Here is a 20819-nt window from a genome sequence, read left to right on the forward strand (position 1 = left end):
ATATATATATATATATATATATATATATATATATATATATATATATATATATATATCATCACATGATCTCGAGGCATGGTGAATGTACTAATGAATCAGAGAATGCATATTGGCACACCAGCCAATATGGATACAGGCAAAAATACTGACAAATATAGCCAACAGTATGTATTAGAAGTTTCTTTTAGCTCCTAGCTGCCACCACCGTGCATCACAGTGGGGGTGATGTGTTTGAGTTGATGTGCAGTTGCATTTTCCTCCCCGTTTAGTGTTTTAAATGGCCACAGGGGCTTCCTCCTGATGCTGCTGCATCATCCTCATGGCTTGTGCAGAAATTTTTATGTGTTTTGAATACTGTTCAGGACTATTAGAGGAGAGGTCCGAGATGGTTTTCAGTCATTAAGATGGGATCCCTGAGGTATATGTAGAACCAAAACTGATTGTAAAATACATGTATGCTATTGTGCCGAGAAATAATTCATGTATATTTATTTATCTAATACATGATTCTAATATTAAATATTTCATTAAATTGCAAAATTAACCATTTCATAATTCTAAAATAATGAATTTGAGATTATCAGTTAAGAATTTAAATGTCATTATGCTCCAACATGAAAATGATTACTTCACTTTATATTTATGAATACTGTAAAATAATTATAATATAAATGCATACACAAATATGTTTTCTTTATGTATTTTAAGGGATGGCCAGTCTGTTCCCGTGTTATTTTAGAGTCAGGCTCAGATGTTTGGGAACACTCCCACATATGAGAACACAACACGTCTCTTTTCAAAAATCTGTACAGTTCTCCCTCCATGTTTGTGTTGGTCTGGCACATAAAATCCCCTTAAAAAAAAATCTTAAGTTTGTGTTTTTAATTTAAGGAAATGTGGAAAAAGCTCAAAGGATTGTGAATATTTTATGAGTGTTAAAACAATCTCCATTGTACTCCCTGCAGCTTTTTTCCCTTTGCTGCTCTTTGTCCGTACTGAACAGTTTGTCACATCAGGCTCACTCTAATGTTTTGTGGTTCTTTAGACTTCAGGACGAGGTACCGGAACTCCATCGCAGAGAGACCAGGACCTTTCAAAAGAAAACCTTAAGTTGGCGTCAGAGAACTTGGAGCTGCGCCTTCAGCTGGAACAGGCCAGCAAAGACCTTCCAAGGCTGAAGGTACAACCCAAACTCTAATGTAGCTCATGCCAAGACATACTGATCTTAGAACTGGTTTCAGCATGCTAATCTTGATTATGTGAAGTTGTAGAATCAGAACATATTTAGAGAAGATAACAGTCTAATTCATTGGCAATGACAGTTAGTCTTTGTAAAGAAACCAAGCTGCATTTCAGAAGGAAAGTTTTGCTCCTTTTGGCAAAGGAGTTAAATTGAAGAAGCCCTTTGTGAAAACTGTGTCAGTTCTTTGATCTTCAGCAACCATCTATTAATGTCAATTGGAAAAACAGTCATGGGAAAAGAACAAACACCTTTTGATTCTGGGGTTTTACATACTGGGATATTGTAGAGTCGTTGTTGGGGGAATCAGACAGGATGTAAATCAGCAGTCATTAAAAGGGTCACATGGTAAGAAAGGTTTCAGCAGCTTTTCAAAGCTCTAAATGTTTTTATCTTTTCATTTTCAAAACATTTTTAATAGGGCAGAAGCAGTTGTGAAAAAAGCTGCTACTACACCACTTTTTAGTTAGCTACTAACAAACAGGGATAACTTTATAAGCTAACTCTGATCCATTATTCAATGAAAAAACGGAAAAAGAAAAATATATGGAGAAAAAACTAAGTGCACCCTATGATTTAAAAGCTTGTTTAACCATTTTTATCGACTGAATTTTATTCAATTATTGTTGCCAAGCCGTTTGTCGTTTTGGAAATGAGAAAAAAGACAATCAAGAATAACACTATGATACATTTCTTTTTAGTGAAAGATAGGCTTTAAGGGTACCTTTGCTGTTTTCTGAGATTACATTTTTCAACTGATTTTTATGACCTTTTTTTGTATATTTTTTATATATCTTATTTTTTCTACACTTATTTTGTTATATTTTATAGTTTTATACTTTTTTGTTAATTAAATTTTACAAGGAACCAATAAGCAGATAAGGAAAAACAATGAGATTAAAGGTAGTAGACAAGGTCAATACAGGTTCACAAATCTGATCATTTGTAATGACAAAGGACGAGTAACAGAGATGCGTTCAATTATGCATCACGGTCGGTAAGACCCACTGTAACCACAGGAAATGAAATCAGTTATAGAATAAGACATCTGCACAGGACAGAACAAATACTTCCATATAGGACCTCTAGGGATTTCCAGTACTGCTCAAATTTAACACAAGCATATGTCAGGGTGAAGGCCCTATGACCCCTTTCTATTGGAAAATTAAAGTTCATATTTTATGATTTATTTTATTTCTAAAAAAAAAAAATTATACATTTTTTGGGAGGTGGGGAGCAAAAACGCATTTCTATTTGTTTCTAGTGACATTTTTGCAACATTTTTATTGATCAAAGGTGAGTTTGTGTTGAACTTCCAGTGAAGAGAATGTGATCTGTGGAGCGCAGTTTAAAATGAATGCCACATGTTAAACTAATCCTGAAAAAGAGTAATAAAAGCAAAACAAAAACTTGTATGTGAAAAAAAAAATCAAGAAATCACAGAAAACAGCAAAGTTACTCTCAAAACTTTTTAAATTAATTTTTATTTGCTGGTTAATTTGGTGATCTGCAAATGTTGATGTCCTTTATATAAGATAATGGAGATGTTTTTTTGTCATTTTATATGTAAAACATCTAATTCTATTGGCGGTTTGCCTTCCTTACATGCTCAACAGAAAGGAAAATGCAATTCATTTAAAAAATACTGACTTTACCTATATCACAGTTTTTGCAGCGTCTCAATTTATTACATCGCCACAAAGGAATCGGGACTCTTCTTTATAACATTTGTTTGCACACCAGCGGACTCAGACAGGACCCCTGCAAGACATTTTAGTCCTTCTGTTGTCGATTTGCTTCTTTGTTTTGAGGCTTTGCTCTGTTTCATGAGCCAAACTTCAGCTGTCTGACAGATGGAGGTTGTTGATGTGCAGTCCTGTTTCTTCTCTGGTTCCTTTAGAGGCTTTAGTTGTGCTGCTTGATTTTAATTTGAAATATGAACGCTTTCTCCTGGCACCCCTACCAAACAAGCCTCGCTTGTTTAGTCCTTATCCCGTTCTGAACTTCATTTTTATAACATGCGGTTTGAGGCCTGTAAACTCTAAGATGCATTGCATTTGAAGTGAATTTGCTTGAATATTCTCTCAGGGAGAATATTGTTAAATAAGTGATTTCCTGTTGTGAGTAATATTTCTCACTCCAGCATAATGAGCTTCACAGACTTTGAAGTTATAAAGACTTTATTGTCACTATGAAACTATTTTTGCTGAGACGTCGGCTCAAAATGCACATATAGAACAGAGACTAACATTTAAAAAAAACAAGCATCCTTAGCAGAATATTTGTACAGTTAGAAAAATTATACAAAATATCACAGATTTTATCTGGGGTACCCAAACATTTCAGCCTTTTACCCCCAAAGTAGTGCAATAGTCTGATGAAGCGCTGAAAGTACATATAGAATAGAGTAGAACGTTATTGATCCCACAATGGAGAAATTCACTTTTGACATCGACTGTTATAAACAAACAGAAGGTGCACAAAGGAGGAAAAGGTGCATGAAGTATATATAGTGCATCCAGATATATAGTGGATGGTAAAAAAAAAAAGAGAGATTTAAGGTGACATATATAAAAATGTAATAGTTTTTTGTATGTACGGTATTTATATTATTATTACCTTTCTTTATTCAGAATATAATGGGAAATAATCATTTTAATTTCTCAATTAATATATATTTTGGGAATTACATTTAATTATGTATCATTTTATATGTATTTTTTATTATGAAATATTAAATTTGTATTCGATAAATTAAATAACATACGTGCACTTTTTATAGCACATACATATTTATGTGTTTTACGATATACTCAGGAATCACATTTTAATGACTTTGAAAACCATCTCAGAATCCCCCACTTAGTGTCTTGTGACTCTCCAGGGGGCTCTGACCCCCACTGTGGGAAACCCTGTAGTATATAATATACCCATAAAGGGATGTTGGAAGTATTTATAAAAGAAAAAAATGTGTAGGCACTCCAACACATTAGCCTGACGTAGTCCTACTCAATTCTAGTCAGAATATGAGTCTGATACTGCTCCATAGAGCTGTGATTATGGGGCGTGTTTGGAACGAACCAGGAAAAAAAATGCCTCTGCACTCAATTGGATAGACCTACAACCAATAAGAGCAACGGAGTGCGTGACGTATGTTAAGCGACCAAGGGAGCCAGCTGATAAATTAAACTTTTGTAGAATCCCATAGGAACGACGGCAAAAACATCTTTCTTTTCAACAAATGCCTTGATCGCGTTTCTCTGTTCCTCTTTTAAAATTAATTTGCTGTCGATATCTTCTAGAACAGACCTAATAGCAGAATCTACACACCTCAACTCTCCAGCGGCAGCCATTGTTGTTGTCACCCAAGCGCGCTTTGGTCACGTGGTTGATTACGTTACTGTTGATCATCTGTCCATCATCGTATAAAGCCCGCCCTGACAATTTGATTGGCCCGCCAAATATTGTGCGAGCATACTCCCGCTACTATTGAGCAATGCCAGACCGAACTTCCCGACCTCAAACCTTGTGGGCGGGACTAAGTTCGGAATGGCACCCAGGCTACCAACACATCCCCCTGTATATAGAAAGGAGCACATTCAGTCCTCCTGGACCTCGTCTAGAGCAGTGTTTCCCAACCTTATTTTAATTGTGCACCCCCTTACCATGAGTCTACTTCTCAGTCAAAAGTATTGATGATTGTCCAAAAGTGGAATGTACAATAACTGATTATAAAACAAAAACTATTTTACCCATTCTTTTAATTTGAGCATTTTGTGCTTTGCATCTCAAATAAAAAAACACACAACACAAATATTTTGCCTGGAAGTTAGTTAGGAACTGAAATAAATCCAAAATAAAATAATATTATAAACTTGTATGTATATAACTGGAGTTCAACTGAATAAAGGCTGATTTATCCTCAGAAATCAGGTAGTCTGCATGTGTGCGTCGCAGTGAATGCAATGTGCCTCCGCCCCTGCCGCAGACGCTCTGGTGGACCTCTCCAAAATTGTAGGTGACCACAGAAAGTGCCGCAGACAGGAGGCCTCAGATTGGTCAAATCTACATCCCCTCTACACTATGCATATTTCCTGGTTGGTACCTTACCGGCTTGTTTTGTTTGTATGACCGTCATTGTGGACGATGCGTGACGATGGAGCAGCTAGAAAAGCGAGGTGCACGAAAACACTGGGTACCTTTTTCCACCTAGATCCCCTCTCTTTTTCACCCTCCTGTCCGTTCGTGGTCACACAAATTCGCCCCCATTTCCTCACCCCCTCGGCCGAGACCCACAGCTAGTTCTTGATTATCCCTCTGGCGTTGTGGCGTGGAATAAACATAGCGCAGACCACGCTTCATTATTGGGCACAAATCAAAAACATCTGAGACAAGCTCACTGTGAGACACACTGCCGCCAGAGTATAACTAGCCCTTAACTCCTTTATAATCACATTTAAACTTGAAGAATTGGGAGCAAAATACAGAACAAAAATTATACTCAGACCGACTTAATTTGTTTTATTTTGTTATCATCAGGACACCTGAGCTTGTTTGATGAGCTCCGATAGATCAGTGTGAAAAACAGCAGATCCCAGGCTGTTCTCTACATCCAGTCTGTTCATCCGCTTGGTTTGAATGTGTGTCAAAGCTGAATTTGAACTCAAACAAATAAGAAAAATATACATTTTGGTTGATAAAAGCTTGTTTAATTTTTCAATTGGGTCCTTCAGAAAATAAAACAGATCCCAGCCCTATTTTATTTTACTACCTAAGAAATAAAATATGTTCATGTACCCCTTGCAATGCACTCACGGACTACTAGGAGTGGGAGAACCCCCGGTTGGGAACTGTTGGTCTAGTGCACTAGGACCTTTTGGTTTTGCTGGTGTTCTGGGTTAAAAAAAACTGTGTCCAGACTTCTTCTCTCTAGTGAGTCAAATCATTGTTAGATATGAGTTGTCATCTTTAAATGCTACAAAAACCTTTGTTTTGTTAAGGGGACTGAGAACACAACCCTGCGGTATGCCTGTGTTAAGGATCAGTGGGGCAGATGTGATATTAGAATCCAAAAAAGCCATACTTTCTTTACCTTTACCATGACCGTAAAAGTTTTTCTGTTTCCCTAGAATCAGGTTGCAGACCTAAAGGAGATGTGCACGGCACTGAAACAGGAAAAGGCAGAGGTAGATAAAAAACTGGCACATATACGAGGGGTAAGTAAGCTGTGGTGTGTTGTAATGATGTTACAACCTTTATGTATCTTACGGTAAATTAGAGGTGCTGACATGGAAAATGGCAACTCAGTGGAGGTTCAACATTATATGTTCTTCATCAGACTGGTTATAGTGGGAAAACAGTCCCTGAGCTGGAGAAGACCATTGGGCTGATGAAAAAGGTGGTGGAGAGAGTCCAGAGAGAAAACGAGGCACTGAAGAAATCTAGCATTCATCCAAATCAGAGCAGAGTCGCAGCCCTGGAGAAGGAAAATGAAAAACTGAAGGTGATCATCTTGTTTATTTTCCACTTTACATTTATCTGTGTTTTATTCCTGCAGATGAAGGAGTTTTTTTTTTTTTTTTTTTCCAGGCTGACTACGAGAAGCTGAAGCATCAAAGTGAAGCTGAGCTTGGTGCAAAACTGGAAGCTAAAACCAAAGGACTGGAGAAGATAGCGATGGAAAACGAGCGTCTTCGCAAGGAGATTAAGAGGGTAGCTAGAATGCAAAGTTTGATTTAGTCGCCACTGTTTCCATATAAAATCTACCCTAAATGTTTTTGGATGATATGCTGAAACAGGAAATGGAGGCAGCAGAGAGGCTGAGGGTGACCAAGACGAGTCTGGAGCTAACCAATGAAAAGCTGGAATCAGAGCTGGAAGAAACCAAACAAAGACTGCATACAGCTTTGTCCAAAGCTGTAGCTGTGGGATCTGACACCAAAGCTACAAAGGCCACCGTTATAACCAGGTCAGTCAATCTGAGGGTTACTTAATTATATTGCAAGCTCTGAATAATTTATCACACAAATAAATTAGTCCCAGAAATAATCCCAGGAACATCCTGAAGGCCTGTGGTATTTCTGAAGCAGGATCCTAATCCTTATGAACTGTCTATAGATAACATTGAGGTGGACTTTCCAGCCTAAAAACATTTTAAATTAAAACCTCCAACTCATTTAAGCAAATAAAGCCAAGCTGCTCTCTACATTGCAGAGCAAAGGACCGGAGAGTTGAGCATCCAGAGCTTCGAAGTGCAAAAGCATCTTGACTAGAGTTTGACCCAATATCCAAGTTTCTGCGTTTAAGTGTTTCGACACCCAGAACACGTTTGGACTTGTTGCACTTTAGTCTTTAGATGTACAAAGCTGCTGGAAACAAAACCCAAAGTATAATACTGGAAAAATGTGGTTTGGTAAAGCTTTGACTGCATCTAAACAGAAATGCATCAGCCCATTTTGGGTGCTTTGTTTTGAAAAATAAAAATAAAGAAATTGTATCTTTCACCTTCATCAATTTAGACCATAATCACAGAAAGTTTTGACATTGTTTTCATTTTTATTACCACAAGATGTGGAAATCAAAATGTGTTTTGATGTCCTCCTGCAGGATGTTCGAGAACAAGATGAAGGAGTTGGAGAAGGAGCTCTCCCAGAAGACCTCCAGCGTGTCTGAACTCAAACGGCAGCTCAAAGAGGCGAAGGAACGTGAGGAAAGGGCTCAGACGCGGGTGCTACACCTGGAAGATCAGGTACAGATTGATCAGGCCGAGACTTGGAACAGACAAGGTCATCATTGTATCGGCATCGAGCTTAAAGACTCAGGAGGAACTGCAGTGTTCTTTTAGCTTTACGGTTGGGCTTCAGTTTGAGGTCAAGTTTGAGGATGAACAGCCTGGAGGATGGCAGGACTCATGAGAACATCCGCCTGAAATACTAAAGAGGATTTTCTTTTGATTTATACTGATGAGATATTGAAGAGGCAAATGCTTCTGGCAGATGAGCTTATCAATAGGTCGTCTTTCAGGCGTTTCCTCTATGAACCTTTTTCACAGTTGTTCTCTATGTCCTTTTTAAATCTTTGGATTCACTGTTTCAAAGCAAAATGAGGCGATTCTTTTCATTTACATAACAAACAGCTGCAGGATTTTTTTAAATACAAGAACTGGCCACAGCAATAATTAAATTTGAGTACACATATCTTCCTTTGATCTACACAAAGGCAGTTATTACATACAGGCTTAAATTCACAAATCCATTGAAAGCAGTCTATTAAGTGGAGCTAAAGGCTACAGAAAGTTTTTAAAGACTTGGTGAAACCAAGGCCTGCTGTCTTCCTGTTAGTGACCATGATTGATTGCAGCGGGTCTTTTCTCTTTCCCAGCATAACAAGATTTGTTGGATTGGATTTATTAGATTGACCAATAATCAGTTCACTGGGGAAGTCCAAAGAATTTATAGAAGATCTGAAGGGGGGTAGTTTAGATCTAAACCATTTGGGAAAGTGTTTTGCTGTCCTTTCTGAAATAGCAGAACTGGAACAAGCCGGCGAGCGCTGAGGCTCTATCCTGCTATGAACTGGAAAAAACAAACTGCTCATAAGTCAGTGTTACATCATTGACTTGGTGGGTTCAGATTAGCTCGACCAAGAACTGGATGACTGAGAATCTTCACATATAGGGTTCAGATTAATGCGAGACGGCCCGTTAAGACGGGTCACGTTTAAGGGGCCAGGTAGACTATTGTGCCTATTAAAAATCAGAAAGTGTGTTAGAGTTACCGGGTAATTTTATGAATTACTAAATTAATTGAATCAATTGATTGCATTTTAATCGAAAATCAAAATAAACAACCTTTTCATATCCAAATTTATTGAGCAAACTGAGCACAAATAGTTGATTTATTGTTTTTAATTATTTTATTAGTTTCAACTATCAGATTGGTTGAAATTATAATCATTTGTTTTATTTTTCCAGAAAGCCCTTATATATTATGCAAGTTTAAAAAGCTGCCTTTATAGAAGTGTGAACAGTACATTGACATTAAATATAGTCCAATTCCTTCCATTAAATACGGTCCAAATGATATGGCAACGAGGCATAAAATTTTACCTTTACATGTTTAATGTTGGCTGCAAAGGGAAGATAAAGTTCCATATGTAATACAGATAAGGGCAGTAGATCTGTGCATAAACGCTTGCCTTTCAGAGCTTGAGATATGCTATTCAACATGCAGCATTTGGTGTAATGAGCACAAAGATAACGTTGAGGCAAATATTTACCCTTAAGCCAGTTAATAGGACCAACAATCCATGTTTCACCTCATTTTACCAGGGACTTAGTTGTGTACTATGTGACTCTATAACTCGTCAGCTGGTCTGAAGTGAGTGTGCTGCAACTCTGGACGCTGACATTGGGGTTGTGAACGTTTGTGCTGCAGTAACAGGAGTCCTGGCTCATTACTTTCTGACTGCCAGTAGCAGTAAACAGTGGGTAGAACTCCTTGCTCTCTATTTTATTCTCCTGGGATCCCCTAAATGAGGGGTTCAGAGTGACCGGTGTGACTGGTGGTCATCCAGGAACTCATAGAACCATAGTTACAGAGTAACTTCTGTTGGATTGAGATGGTTTTTAAGCTTGAATACCCCCAGTGGACCAATGTTTGTGATGCTGTTTGTGTGTCAGATTTACAAGTGTACAATAAACAGCAAACACAGAGGTTCCTGTTGGGACTTTTGTATAAATAACAACTAAAGTTGCAGTTAAGTTCTTTTTTTCTTTTCTTTTTTTTTTCTATTCCATGAAATTCTATGTGATCCATAACCAAAATTAATGCTTTAGACTTAATTTTTTTGTATTTTTGGATTCACATTTGGTGCAAATGCAAATTTAAAAAATGCTAAATTCAGCCCTCAACATAGGGCGTTTCAATGCGGAGCAAGGTAAGGTCACTATTCTAGTGAGGCGAATTCAAAATAAACAGGAGTTTAAAAAATCTGAACTTTTGTTTACATTGCGTCGGAAAACCAGTCAGGGATTAGATGTGGATGTGACCTACTAACCTGACTCCGCCAGATGGATTTGCTCCGCATATCCATCTGGAAACCTTCGGTTGAAGTAATTTTGGGAAGGGGCGAAAATACTGGTTAGCTGATTGGCCTATGTTGGTGATAGACGGGCCAAATAAACCAATCAGATCAACGAAGCATATGACGTACTAACAGCCAGGCTACTCTTGCCGAAACCAGTCGGGAGAAGAGCAAAAACATCTTTTCCTCTGAGAAAAGCCTCCAGAGCAGTGTTTTGCTCTTCTTTCAGTGAAGAAATACTCTGTAATTCCGATAAAACTTGCTCGATAGCCACGCTAACGCTAGTTTCATCGGCTGAAGCCGCCATGTTCTTTAGACTGAACTGTCGCACTTCTCGTTGCGTCACACCTCTACCCTCCTCAAAGCCAATGCTGATTGGACGTGCGTTTGGTGAACGGCTCCAATTTTCTTAAACGGAGAGTCTCCAGACTGATTAGCGAGTGAAATCTTGAAAGCTCGCGAGATCAGGATGGTCTCACGAGGCTAGTGACCTACATTGAAGAAAGTCGTGGGGACAAGCTTTTTTCTTTATTAAAATGGAAGCTAGAGAAAATAATGTTGACAAATAATGAGTAGGAAATGCTCTTGGGAAGTTTATAGTGGGCTTTTAAAAATGCCATATGGATGTAGCCCTCTCCCCCTTCTCTCCTTCCCGGCTGTCTTCCATGATGTACCGCCGTCATCCTTTCATATCTGTAGGCCCGGTAGGCTTCTCCGATCTACCGCTGTGGTTGCTTCGTTCCGGGAGGGGCACAGCCAAACACATCATCCTGGTTCTGGTGCTCTCTCTCTCTCTCTCTGTTGGGTTCTTGCTCTGAGTTTCCATTGCTTCTGTCTGAGCTTCAAAACACTGCCTCACTTTACCTTATGCTCAGCGAAAAGCGACTGTTATCCAGCTGCTGCTGGACTTCCTGATCTGGCAGCGTCTCTGTAGGTTCTAACTGACCCAGGGACCCCAGCGGCTTTTCTCAGCTTTCCAAAGTAAATGCAGTACCGTGACTCCCTCTGTAAAATCTGTTTACACCATGCTAAGGTGAAACCAACAACCAGCAGACTGGATAAGGTGGTGGCGCCTTTCACCTGCCATGTGAAATCTCCCGCTGTGTGAATTGCATATATTGGCCAGGCAAACTGCTGGTGATTTCACGATTGGTGTAAATGCACTATTTATGTTCCAACCCTTGTTTAAATAAATAATCCTTCATACTGGTATTGTTTTTTTTTTTTGTTTTTTTTTGCCTAAATATAAATTTTTTCTCCATTCATGATCATCAGACATGAACATTGTTGTACACCATCGCCATCTACTGCCTCTATTTACTCATGCATCCATCAACTAAGCAGCCAACTTTTTATTACAAGTCCTTCTCCTGCTCCATCCCTCTTGGCATCCAATCACTTTTTGTCTGTTTTTCACACTTGACTTTGAACTTTTCCTCTTTTATTCCCCCTCCTGGCTCCATCACTTCTTTTTTTACTTATTGCACACATACATTGCATCGTACCTCGGTCATGTGGTCTTGTAGTAAATATCACTTATATTTGCTAACAAATTGTGCATAAACAACATTAAAACACAGAAATAAAATAAAGGGGGGTATTAATTTATTTAGAAAGCCTTTGTCTGCAATCAGATTGGTTATAGTACAACACTGTCCCCCTTTAAAGTTCGAATGATGTTCAGAGGAGTCAAAAGGAGATTTTTCGTCTTGAAAATACTTTACCAGCTGTCATACATGGTTATTGTAGCATCATGATGTTATTTTAACCACAAAGTGAATTTCTAGTTTTAAAACTTGTTATACATTCAGATCAAAACAAAAGGAAATCATGTACACACTCACTGATGGAGACATATCCACTTTACATCACAAAATTAAAATACCCAGCCATTGTGTCATTGTAATATACAATACAGTAACCTGATGAGGTTTTACCCTCAAATCACGGGGTGTTTAACCCTCTTCTTGTTACTCCTCAGGTCGACATGTTACAGAAGTTTCCCGCAGCTGACGTGGGGCCCTCTAAGGAGCTCCAAGCTGTCCGGTATGTTCACTACAAAGTAATTGTTCAATAAATTGACACTTTTATGATATTTTACACCATATGTTAACACCTGTCCCTCAGTTTCATCTGCAGCGATGCGTGCATATCCCTACAAATGGTGTGTTAAAACATTCTTTCCATGTTCCTGATTTTTTTTCTTCCATCAAGCGCAGATTTTCTGTCTAAGAAAATAATAATATGATGATGTATTTCATTTGTTTTGGCCCTTACAGGACAGATGAATGTATTTAGAGTGTGGTCTCAAACAGGGAAGAATGGGAGAAAATGTTCTTATGTGTCGATGCTTAATTTGATAAAAATGCTTCTATTCAAGCTGATGGTCGCCTAGGGAGCAGTATTATAATAATCCAGAATTAGATGTTCAGTTAAGTTTAATATTCTCAGCCTCGCGAAGCTGAAATAAAGTGGCCAACATCTCCAAATCTGAAAATTATATTGAAAAATGTGCAATTTTTTTCTTTAATTTTTTTATTTTCTTATCTTCAGTGTGCTTTATTGTAATAGACCAAAACAATGTAGAACAGTATAGTGAAGTGGGACTAAAATACATTGTTTTATTTTTTTCCTTTTAATACCACCCTAAGTGTGTAGAGAGCATTAGTGTTGAGCACCAGAGTAGGTTATTTCAACACATTTTTTACAGACTCTGTACATCTGCCAAAAATTTCACATGCATAATAAATTCTGACACAAGCAGTTTTATCTAAAACACAATTACTCAATTGCTTCTCTCCTAGTTGCTTATGAATCTGTTTCTTTGCTCTCAGATCTCTGATATAAGATGGAGCTTGGCCATTTAAGGCTTTATATGTGAGAAGGAGGATTTTATATTCTATTCTTGATTTAACAGGAAGCCAATGAAGAGAGGCCAGGATAGGAGAGATATGATCTCTCTTTTTCATTTTCATCAGAACTCTGGCTGCAGCATTTTGGATCAGCTGAAGGCTTTTGACTAGAGTTTTGGTCTTCCTGATAGTAAAGAATTACGATAGTCCACCCTTGAAGTAACAAAGGCATGGACTAGTTTCTCAGCATCACCCCTGATATTTCAAATTTTTTGCAATATTACGGAGATTAAAGAGATTCTAGAAACATCCATCCATCCATCCATCCATCCATCCATCCATCCATCCATCCATCCATCCATCCATCCATCCATCCATCCATCCATCCATCCAGCTTTATCCCAGCTGGGGTTGCGAGTGGTGCTGGTGCAGCTCCAGCTGTCTATGGGCGAAAGGCAGGGTAAACCTGGACAGGTTGCCAGTCCATCGCAGGGCAACACAGAGACAAACAACCATTCATCCACGCAATCACAAGGAGAATTTAGAGAAGCCAGTTAACTTTTGGACTGTGGGAGGAAGCCAGAGAACCCACGCATGCAAAGAGAGAACATCCAACTCCATGCAGAAAGACCTCAGGCAGGGAATCTAACCTGGAACCTTCTTGCTGTAATGGAGCAGTGCTACCCACTGCACCACTGAGCAGCCCTACAAACCTTTTTTATTAATTAATGGATTTAAATGGGAAGTCCTGATCAAAACACTAACAAAACAAAGAAAACATAACACAAAGGTTTTTTAGTCAGATGCAGCCTCACCTTCTAGGGAAAACCAATTATACTGTATTTAGAGGGGTGCCGATTATATTATTTTTAATAGAATTAAACCTTATTTATAAAGAATCCCAGAAAAAGGCAGGGGGAATAGACAGTTCAACACAGCTACACTCTGAAAACAGACTGGAAAATACAAATTAAAAATTGGTTGAATTTTACAGAAATGGTTGGTAGTTATGTGTCCAACGAATTCTTTGGTCTAATTTGGTAGTGTTTTTAAATAATGGATATCGGTAAAACGGCAGACCAATAGAAATTAGTCACTTTACCCAAAATATTGGTTAAGTAGTATAGTAGCCACTTTGACAGCCAAGGCTGGGGCTTGAACCAGCAATCCTTCGAATGAAAACAGCTTAAGCTTTTTCAGGTTACAGAGAGAGCATCAACAAATGTCAATATCTTTTATTAGTTAGATTTAGATCCAGGTTTTGACCCGGTCAAACTGGCTAATGGATGTAAACCATTCCCTTGTAGCTTTGATGAAGGCTTATGGCTGGTCTCATGTTGAAAGGTCAACTTCCACTTTCATCTCAAGTCTTTTCCATCCTCTATTAAATTTCCTTCCAGGATTTCCCTGTATTTATCTCCACCCATCCATAACCACCTAATTTAGAGATTAAATTAAGAAATCGGAGATCTTGCTGCATGAAAAACATCCTGACACAGTCGGATATAAAGAACAGCTTAGTTCTCCATCCTGTCTGTTTTGCTGTAAATGTTCTTTGTTTGCAGACTGGGAAATGCCAAGCTAAAACAGAAGCTGAATGAAGATCCTGCACAGGACAGTGAAGCTTGTCCAGAACCCGGTGAGTCTTTCTAGGTCCCCCTGCTAATGCTCTACAAACCCAACATTTCATGATTAGATTACTTTAACCATGATCTGACTAGAAGTGATTTTTTTTTTTTTTACTTACAGCTAAGTTTTTAATCTGTTAAAGCCTCTACAAGGGGTGTGTACACAGTGATGTTGGTCGCCTTCTCTGATCTCAAAAACGTTTGCCTTAGATAGAGCAGGACTTTCTTTAGGCCTGTTTAGTTCTTCCAGACCAAACTCACTCCATGCACTGACTGGCAAGGAGCCATGTTCAAGAATGGGGCCATCCCCAGAATGGTCACGTAGAGTCAGGAGCATCACATCGTTTTTGTATCCTGCAGTATTAAGAGTGGTAGTAAGGGCCAAAACAGGAAGAAGGAAAATGGGAAATGGAAGAATAAACAAGTAAGGAAAGAAAAAAGAAAAGGAAGGGAGATGGGAATAATGAAAAAAGTAAAGGAAAAGGGAAGAAATGTTCTGAACTGAACTGATCTCATAGCAACATGATGTTTGGATGCATATACACTGCAAAAAGTAAAGTAAAAGGAACATTTTGCTTTGTGTATTTGAAATAGATTTAAATAGAATAATCAGCTAATGGTATACAATTTTTGTACCCATGATAAGAACATTCATATTATCTTACTTTAGGTGCAGTATTTATAATCATGTCGTTTTTTTGGAGCAAAATACTCATTCCACTGGCAGAGAAATGTACTCACCTGCTCAAATGATTGAAAAATTATGAACTATTAAGGCTATACTAAGATTTTTTATTGAATCAGTAAAAAAGTCATAATAATATGAGACAAAAAAGTTTTAACTAGACGAATGTTTAGTCAGAAATATCTGACTCAATTATTTCAGCTAACAGTAATATTACTTAAGCCGGGTATACACCATACGATTTTTTTCTCCCTTTTCTGGCCGATTCGAATTTTTCGATCGGGCCGACTTTCAGCCTGATCATGCGTTGTGTTGTGTACTGGGGGTAACAATGGGTGATCACCCTCTCACAATCGCCTCCCAATCAGGAATTGTAAGGTCGGGACAAAATTAAACGCGTTTGAAATTCAGTCAATCATCCTAAGGTCGCATCAGGCCACACAGTGTAAGAACATGCATCATGAGCCGTGAACTTTTAAACCGAGCAGTTTTATGTATAGTTTGAGCTGTAGCTGCATACAACAATTGAAAATATCACAAGGTGTATGCCCGGCTTTAAAGGGATCTATGATTTATGTTGGCCTTAACAAATGTTCCTATTGGCATAAAAATGTTGTTTGTGTAACGCAAGACTTCATAATTAGTTCAGAAATGTGATGTTTCTTTCACTCGTAGAGGTTGCAATTTTTTCAGCTGCACAATGCATGCTGGGTTGATGTCGCGGCCTTCAGGTATCTTTTTATCATTTTCACTGGTGTAAATTTAGAAAATAGCACTCTGTTGCTGCCTTTTCATCAGACATTATGAAAGAGATATCTGTTAAAACAAATACCTGAACGGCTGGTGATATATATTGTTTAGTATATTAGAGCTAATATCATTAGCAGAAGCTAACATGAAATTAAAATTGAATTGGAAGATAATAAATGACTGTTTCAGTCGTAATGCGTGTTCACATTAAACGCATTTTAAGCATTAATAAGTCAATAAATTTGACACTTGAGGGTATGCAATACTGTTCTGTTCTTTCTTTGCAATCTAGAGTATAGAATTTTTAGCTTTAATGAGTTAGAATAAAGGTAGTTTTAAACATTTTTAAGTGAGAAAGTTTACCTCAAAACGTCATCAGTTCATCAGGGTTTTGGTCCTACTAAAACGTTCAGGTTCAGAGCGGCAGAGCTCGGTATATCGGGGGGCAACAGTGCTGGGAGTCCCCAGTGAGAGCTCCCTATAGTGAGCCAGGCTTCCAGGGATTTCCTGTTGCTGTCGGTAGCGGCTTAAAGGGAATGCAAAGCATTTTTTCTTTATTTATGATAAAAAGTGCAAGTACCAGAATAAAAAAAAGATCAAATATTTTTCATTGACTAGTGACTATTGTAGTAATAGTTATCACGTACCCCCCTGTGCATTCAATATCCATTATCCTGGGTTTTCATCCCCTTTATATTTATTCATTCCTTAGATGCTGACAGCTCTGCAGAAGTGCTCATAGCTGCATGTAGTGTCTTTCTTTCAGAAAACTCCTGTGTCAACTTTTTTGATTGGTTTACGCTCAGCCTCAAGCTGCTAAAGTTGCGATTTCTTTATTCCAGCGTTGGACGCCTCAACCAACACAGGACCTCTCCACACTGCTTGATGCCGTCCAACATAGACTTTGCCAGAAATCAGATGCTTTGTCCCCCAGGTCACTTTTGATGTGAATGCACCATAACACTTCACTGATGTATCTGAGAAAATGTTTTTATCTCAATGCTAACCGTAAACAGCCACAGTTAGAAACTGGAGCTTGTAGCACAGTGCTTAATCTCGGCTAGCCACACAAACACCAGCTTCTTCAGACCACTCTCCATTCTTCCTCCATGTGGTCCTCCTCATCTTCATCACCTCTTGTCATTTCGACATTGTCGTTAAATTCAACATGCTCCAGTTCAAACTGAAAAGGTTTAATGTTACTCATTGCTGTGTTTGCTGTATGGAGCTAGCGCTACAGGACCTAGCATATGTTATTAAACCAGAACACTTTGCCGCGTAAACAAAATGACAGCATCCTTGTAACAATATTTGATTTAAATTTATTAAACTTAAATAGCTTGCAGTATTTTTGCTGTATTATATTTAAATAAAAACCTAAAAAAAAGCACTCTATGAGCGCAGACCTCCACCAAGCTGCAAAATTTACCCCATATTGTGACTTAGATCTATAGCTAAACTCACACATGATCTGGCTCATTACCAAATATGTTTATTTTTTTGTTTATTTTTATTTTAATTACCAAATTTGAATGAATTGTTCCTTGACATGAGGTGCACCTTTGGTAAATATTTCCTTTAAATCCTTTTGTAAGTTCATAAATAAGGCACAGCGTGTGTCTGAAGCCTCTGGTGTTTGTTCTGCTCTCATTCGTTCACTATGCTTTCTTATTTGATCAGCAGATCATGACATGGCATCAGACATGGCTCACCTTTCCCGTGTATTTTGTCTTCAGTATTATACTTCTGGACTTTTTTTATTCTGATGCTAAAAAGCTGTCTATAGTCACTGCTGCCACCCTCTGTTTAAGTGGGGAACTGCTTGTTCCATCAAATAATGTTAAAAAAATCATTTTAACTAATTCCTGCATCCAGATTTTGTGAGGTGCACCTTTGGTAAAAATTTCTTAAAATATATTCATAACTTATGCTGTACACAGGCGGACGACAAACACACAAATTTGACCAAAAACATGATCTCATTGGTGGAGGTAATAAATATTTCTAAAATAAAGTGTTTTGTTACAACTTGCTGTGGATTCCTTTAATGTCAATGTTACGATTTTAGTCTCTAATTAAAAAAAAAATGAGTATGGCTCTAATACACCATTGTATCGAATAGACTTACTCCCAAGAAATGTTATGCAATGTCTTATTTTCCAAACATTTTTTTTCCAGTGTATTTGGGTTCTTTGCCCACTGAGCCTCTCAGCATCTGCTCACCCTCATTTATTCACTTTGATCTAAAATGTCATCAGTCCACACACCTCGTTAGTGGTATCTGTCGCCATGATTGAAATGTGGGATTTAATAATTTAAAGGGGTAACCCAGTATATATCAGGCTACATAGCGTACGTAGATGAGAACATAACTGATGTTGGATGTTGTCTTCAAAAGGTTCTGGGAACCTGAAAAGGCTACTTCAAGCAGCTGAAAGCGAGAAATCTCAACTTCAAGCCGAGCTGAGAAGGCTACGGAAAGAGCTCAAGAACTTCGACCCAAACTTTTTTGAGGAGCTGGAGGACTTGAAGTACAACTACAACTTAGAGCTGAAAAAGAATGTTCTGCTGGAGGAGCAGCTGAGGAAGGTGTGCGATCGGTTTGGGGTGGAGGCTGAAATGCCCAGCGTTTCCATCAGTTAACTCAGGGTCTTTGTGCCTTTTTGTTATGTTTATGTGATGCAATCAGGCAGGTATGAACTAATACAATTCTGGTCTGTATTTCTAGATTACTAAGTATATATTATTAGCAAAACAGCACTTTTTCTATTTTTACAGTTTTTTTCAAACCTGGTTCATTTTTATAAAGCTGTAGTTTTGTTGACCTTGATTTGTGAGATTTTTTTTTCTGTATTAGTCAATAAAAAATACTTTAACTGGTTGGAATTGTCTTGAATTTATTCTTCAGAGAACATTTTATTTTATTTACAGTATGTACAGGAACAATTAAGTTTCACATTCCAGCTGTGCCTTTGTAAACCGTCCTCACAATTAAATCTACTTGGTGTCATTTATTAGAATGATGCTTCTTCCTCCTACTAAAACCTTTTTAAATTAAGACTTCCTTTTAATTTAGTTTCTCATCAAGAAGGTTGAGGATGGTTTGTACGTTCAGGATGCTTTAACCTGCAGCAAAAACAATTTACACCTCATACTGAACGTCCTGAAGCCGACTGAAGCTGCGTCCGTTCAGTGACAATAATGACGCCAACAAGCCTTTGCTATTGTAGGCATCAACCGTTCCTTCGAGGCGTATGGTCACGGGCCGGTTGGCGAGGCCGCTTTCACCATCTGGCCACCTCAGTCCCAGGTGGTGGCGGTGAATCTGCCAACATAAGCACACGCTTTTGCTACCAAAGGTATGAAACATGATAAACGACATTAAATAAACCTAGAAGAACAACAGCTGCTATTTCTTTATGACAGCTACCTTAACCAGTGTGCCATTGTTGCAGTGCCACACGATGCCTTCCACCTGACCGTCTGAGCTCTCCTGGAACCAGGAGCAGAGCTGCTGGAAGTCCACAGGTGGGGGGTTCCTGATCAGAATACAGCCATGCGGAACCAGGCAGTGGACGGGCTGCTTCTTACTTCCCAGTCCTGTACAGAGAAAAAAACTCATCTATAGATGAAAGCTGTGATGATGAGGGAAGAAAAATGAAATTAACCTTTTAAATATCTGCATCTCCACAGAGCAGCCTTAGCTCAGGTGCACTGATCAGGTCGCTGCCCTAATAAAGACACCAATGACTGCATAGATTCACAACATTTATCATAACCTTTGGCTTGATAGTACGGTTTTGAAAAACAAAAATAATGCTAGAAATTGTCAAGTTATTGATTTTATTTCAATTCAATTATTTCAATCAAAAAAAACTTCTTTAAAATTCATATACACGACAATAGACACTCCTAAAACAATGAATCTTGAATGAAAAGATTTGTTTCCAGTTCTATGGAGTGTTAAAAGAGACTAAACTACATACAAGATTTAAAAAATGAATGTAACATAAAATCTACCATTAAATAATTCAATGTACCATATATTTTGTACATCATTAAAGTATAAAATTTCATTTTAGAATTGAGTTGTTTAAACCTACAATTACTTATTTCTAGCAGAGTTGGGTTAAAACTATCAACTTGATCATTTAAAACTGTCAACATGGCCCATCAAACTTAGTGGGTGGGATTAAAGCGTCTCCTATAGAAGCCCTGACATCTGATTGGCTGCTTCACACAGAGCAACACCACTACTCACCAGTTTGCCAAAACCCTGAGCTCAGTATTTTGCTAAAAATAACTTAAATAACATTTTGCAATTTATTTACAAATTCTTGAGAGCTTAAGCTAGTGTTAATCAGTGGGCGGGACAACGATTGAATCGATGTTATGTAGGGATGTCAGTTATTAATAAAGTTGACTGAACTTCTTGATCATTTATAAAACATTTTTTTAAAATTTGCTCCCATATCAAGAAGACCTTACCATTCACATAAGAGCCCAAATTATTAGGGATGCACGATATAATCGGCCCCCTATCGGTATCGGCCTTAAAACGGAATATCGGACATCGGCCA

The 20819-nt window shown here is 38.2% G+C and overlaps 2 protein-coding genes across 4 annotated transcripts in view; one reads left to right on the forward strand and one right to left on the reverse strand.

The window, feature by feature from the left end:
• The window catches only part of cep290 (centrosomal protein 290kDa), an 81462-nt gene extending 62390 nt beyond the window's left edge, over positions 1-19072 (forward strand). Inside the window, exons 43-52 of one of the 2 annotated variants that reach the window (XM_015372234.1) lie at positions 1046-1180; positions 6370-6456; positions 6579-6743; positions 6830-6952; positions 7039-7208; positions 7847-7988; positions 12306-12370; positions 14742-14815; positions 17082-17173; positions 18638-18772. In XM_015372234.1, coding sequence (XP_015227720.1) covers positions 1046-1180; positions 6370-6456; positions 6579-6743; positions 6830-6952; positions 7039-7208; positions 7847-7988; positions 12306-12370; positions 14742-14815; positions 17082-17125 — 1005 coding nt within the window. In that variant the 3' untranslated portion in view covers positions 17126-17173; positions 18638-18772. Of the gene's footprint in view, positions 1-1045; positions 1181-6369; positions 6457-6578; positions 6744-6829; positions 6953-7038; positions 7209-7846; positions 7989-12305; positions 12371-14741; positions 14816-17081; positions 17174-18637 lie in introns of both variants that reach the window. The other variant, XM_015372233.1, reaches the window with a different exon arrangement.
• Positions 19073-19172: 100 nt separating this feature from the next.
• Positions 19173-20819, reverse strand: part of LOC107083219 (chromosome unknown open reading frame, human C12orf29) — a 9347-nt gene continuing 7700 nt past the window's right edge. The window contains exons 6-7 of one of the 2 annotated variants that reach the window (XM_015372237.1): positions 19670-19839; positions 19173-19564 (exon numbers count right to left, since the gene is read on the reverse strand). In XM_015372237.1, the coding sequence (XP_015227723.1) occupies positions 19382-19564; positions 19670-19839 (353 nt within the window). In that variant the 3' untranslated portion in view covers positions 19173-19381. The remainder of the gene's footprint in view (positions 19565-19669; positions 19840-20819) is intronic. The other variant, XM_015372236.1, reaches the window with a different exon arrangement.

The sequence above is a fragment of the Cyprinodon variegatus genome, unplaced genomic scaffold (assembly GCF_000732505.1).
Source record: "Cyprinodon variegatus isolate N-32 unplaced genomic scaffold, C_variegatus-1.0 Scaffold70, whole genome shotgun sequence".
Classification (NCBI taxonomy): Eukaryota; Metazoa; Chordata; class Actinopteri; order Cyprinodontiformes; family Cyprinodontidae; genus Cyprinodon; species Cyprinodon variegatus.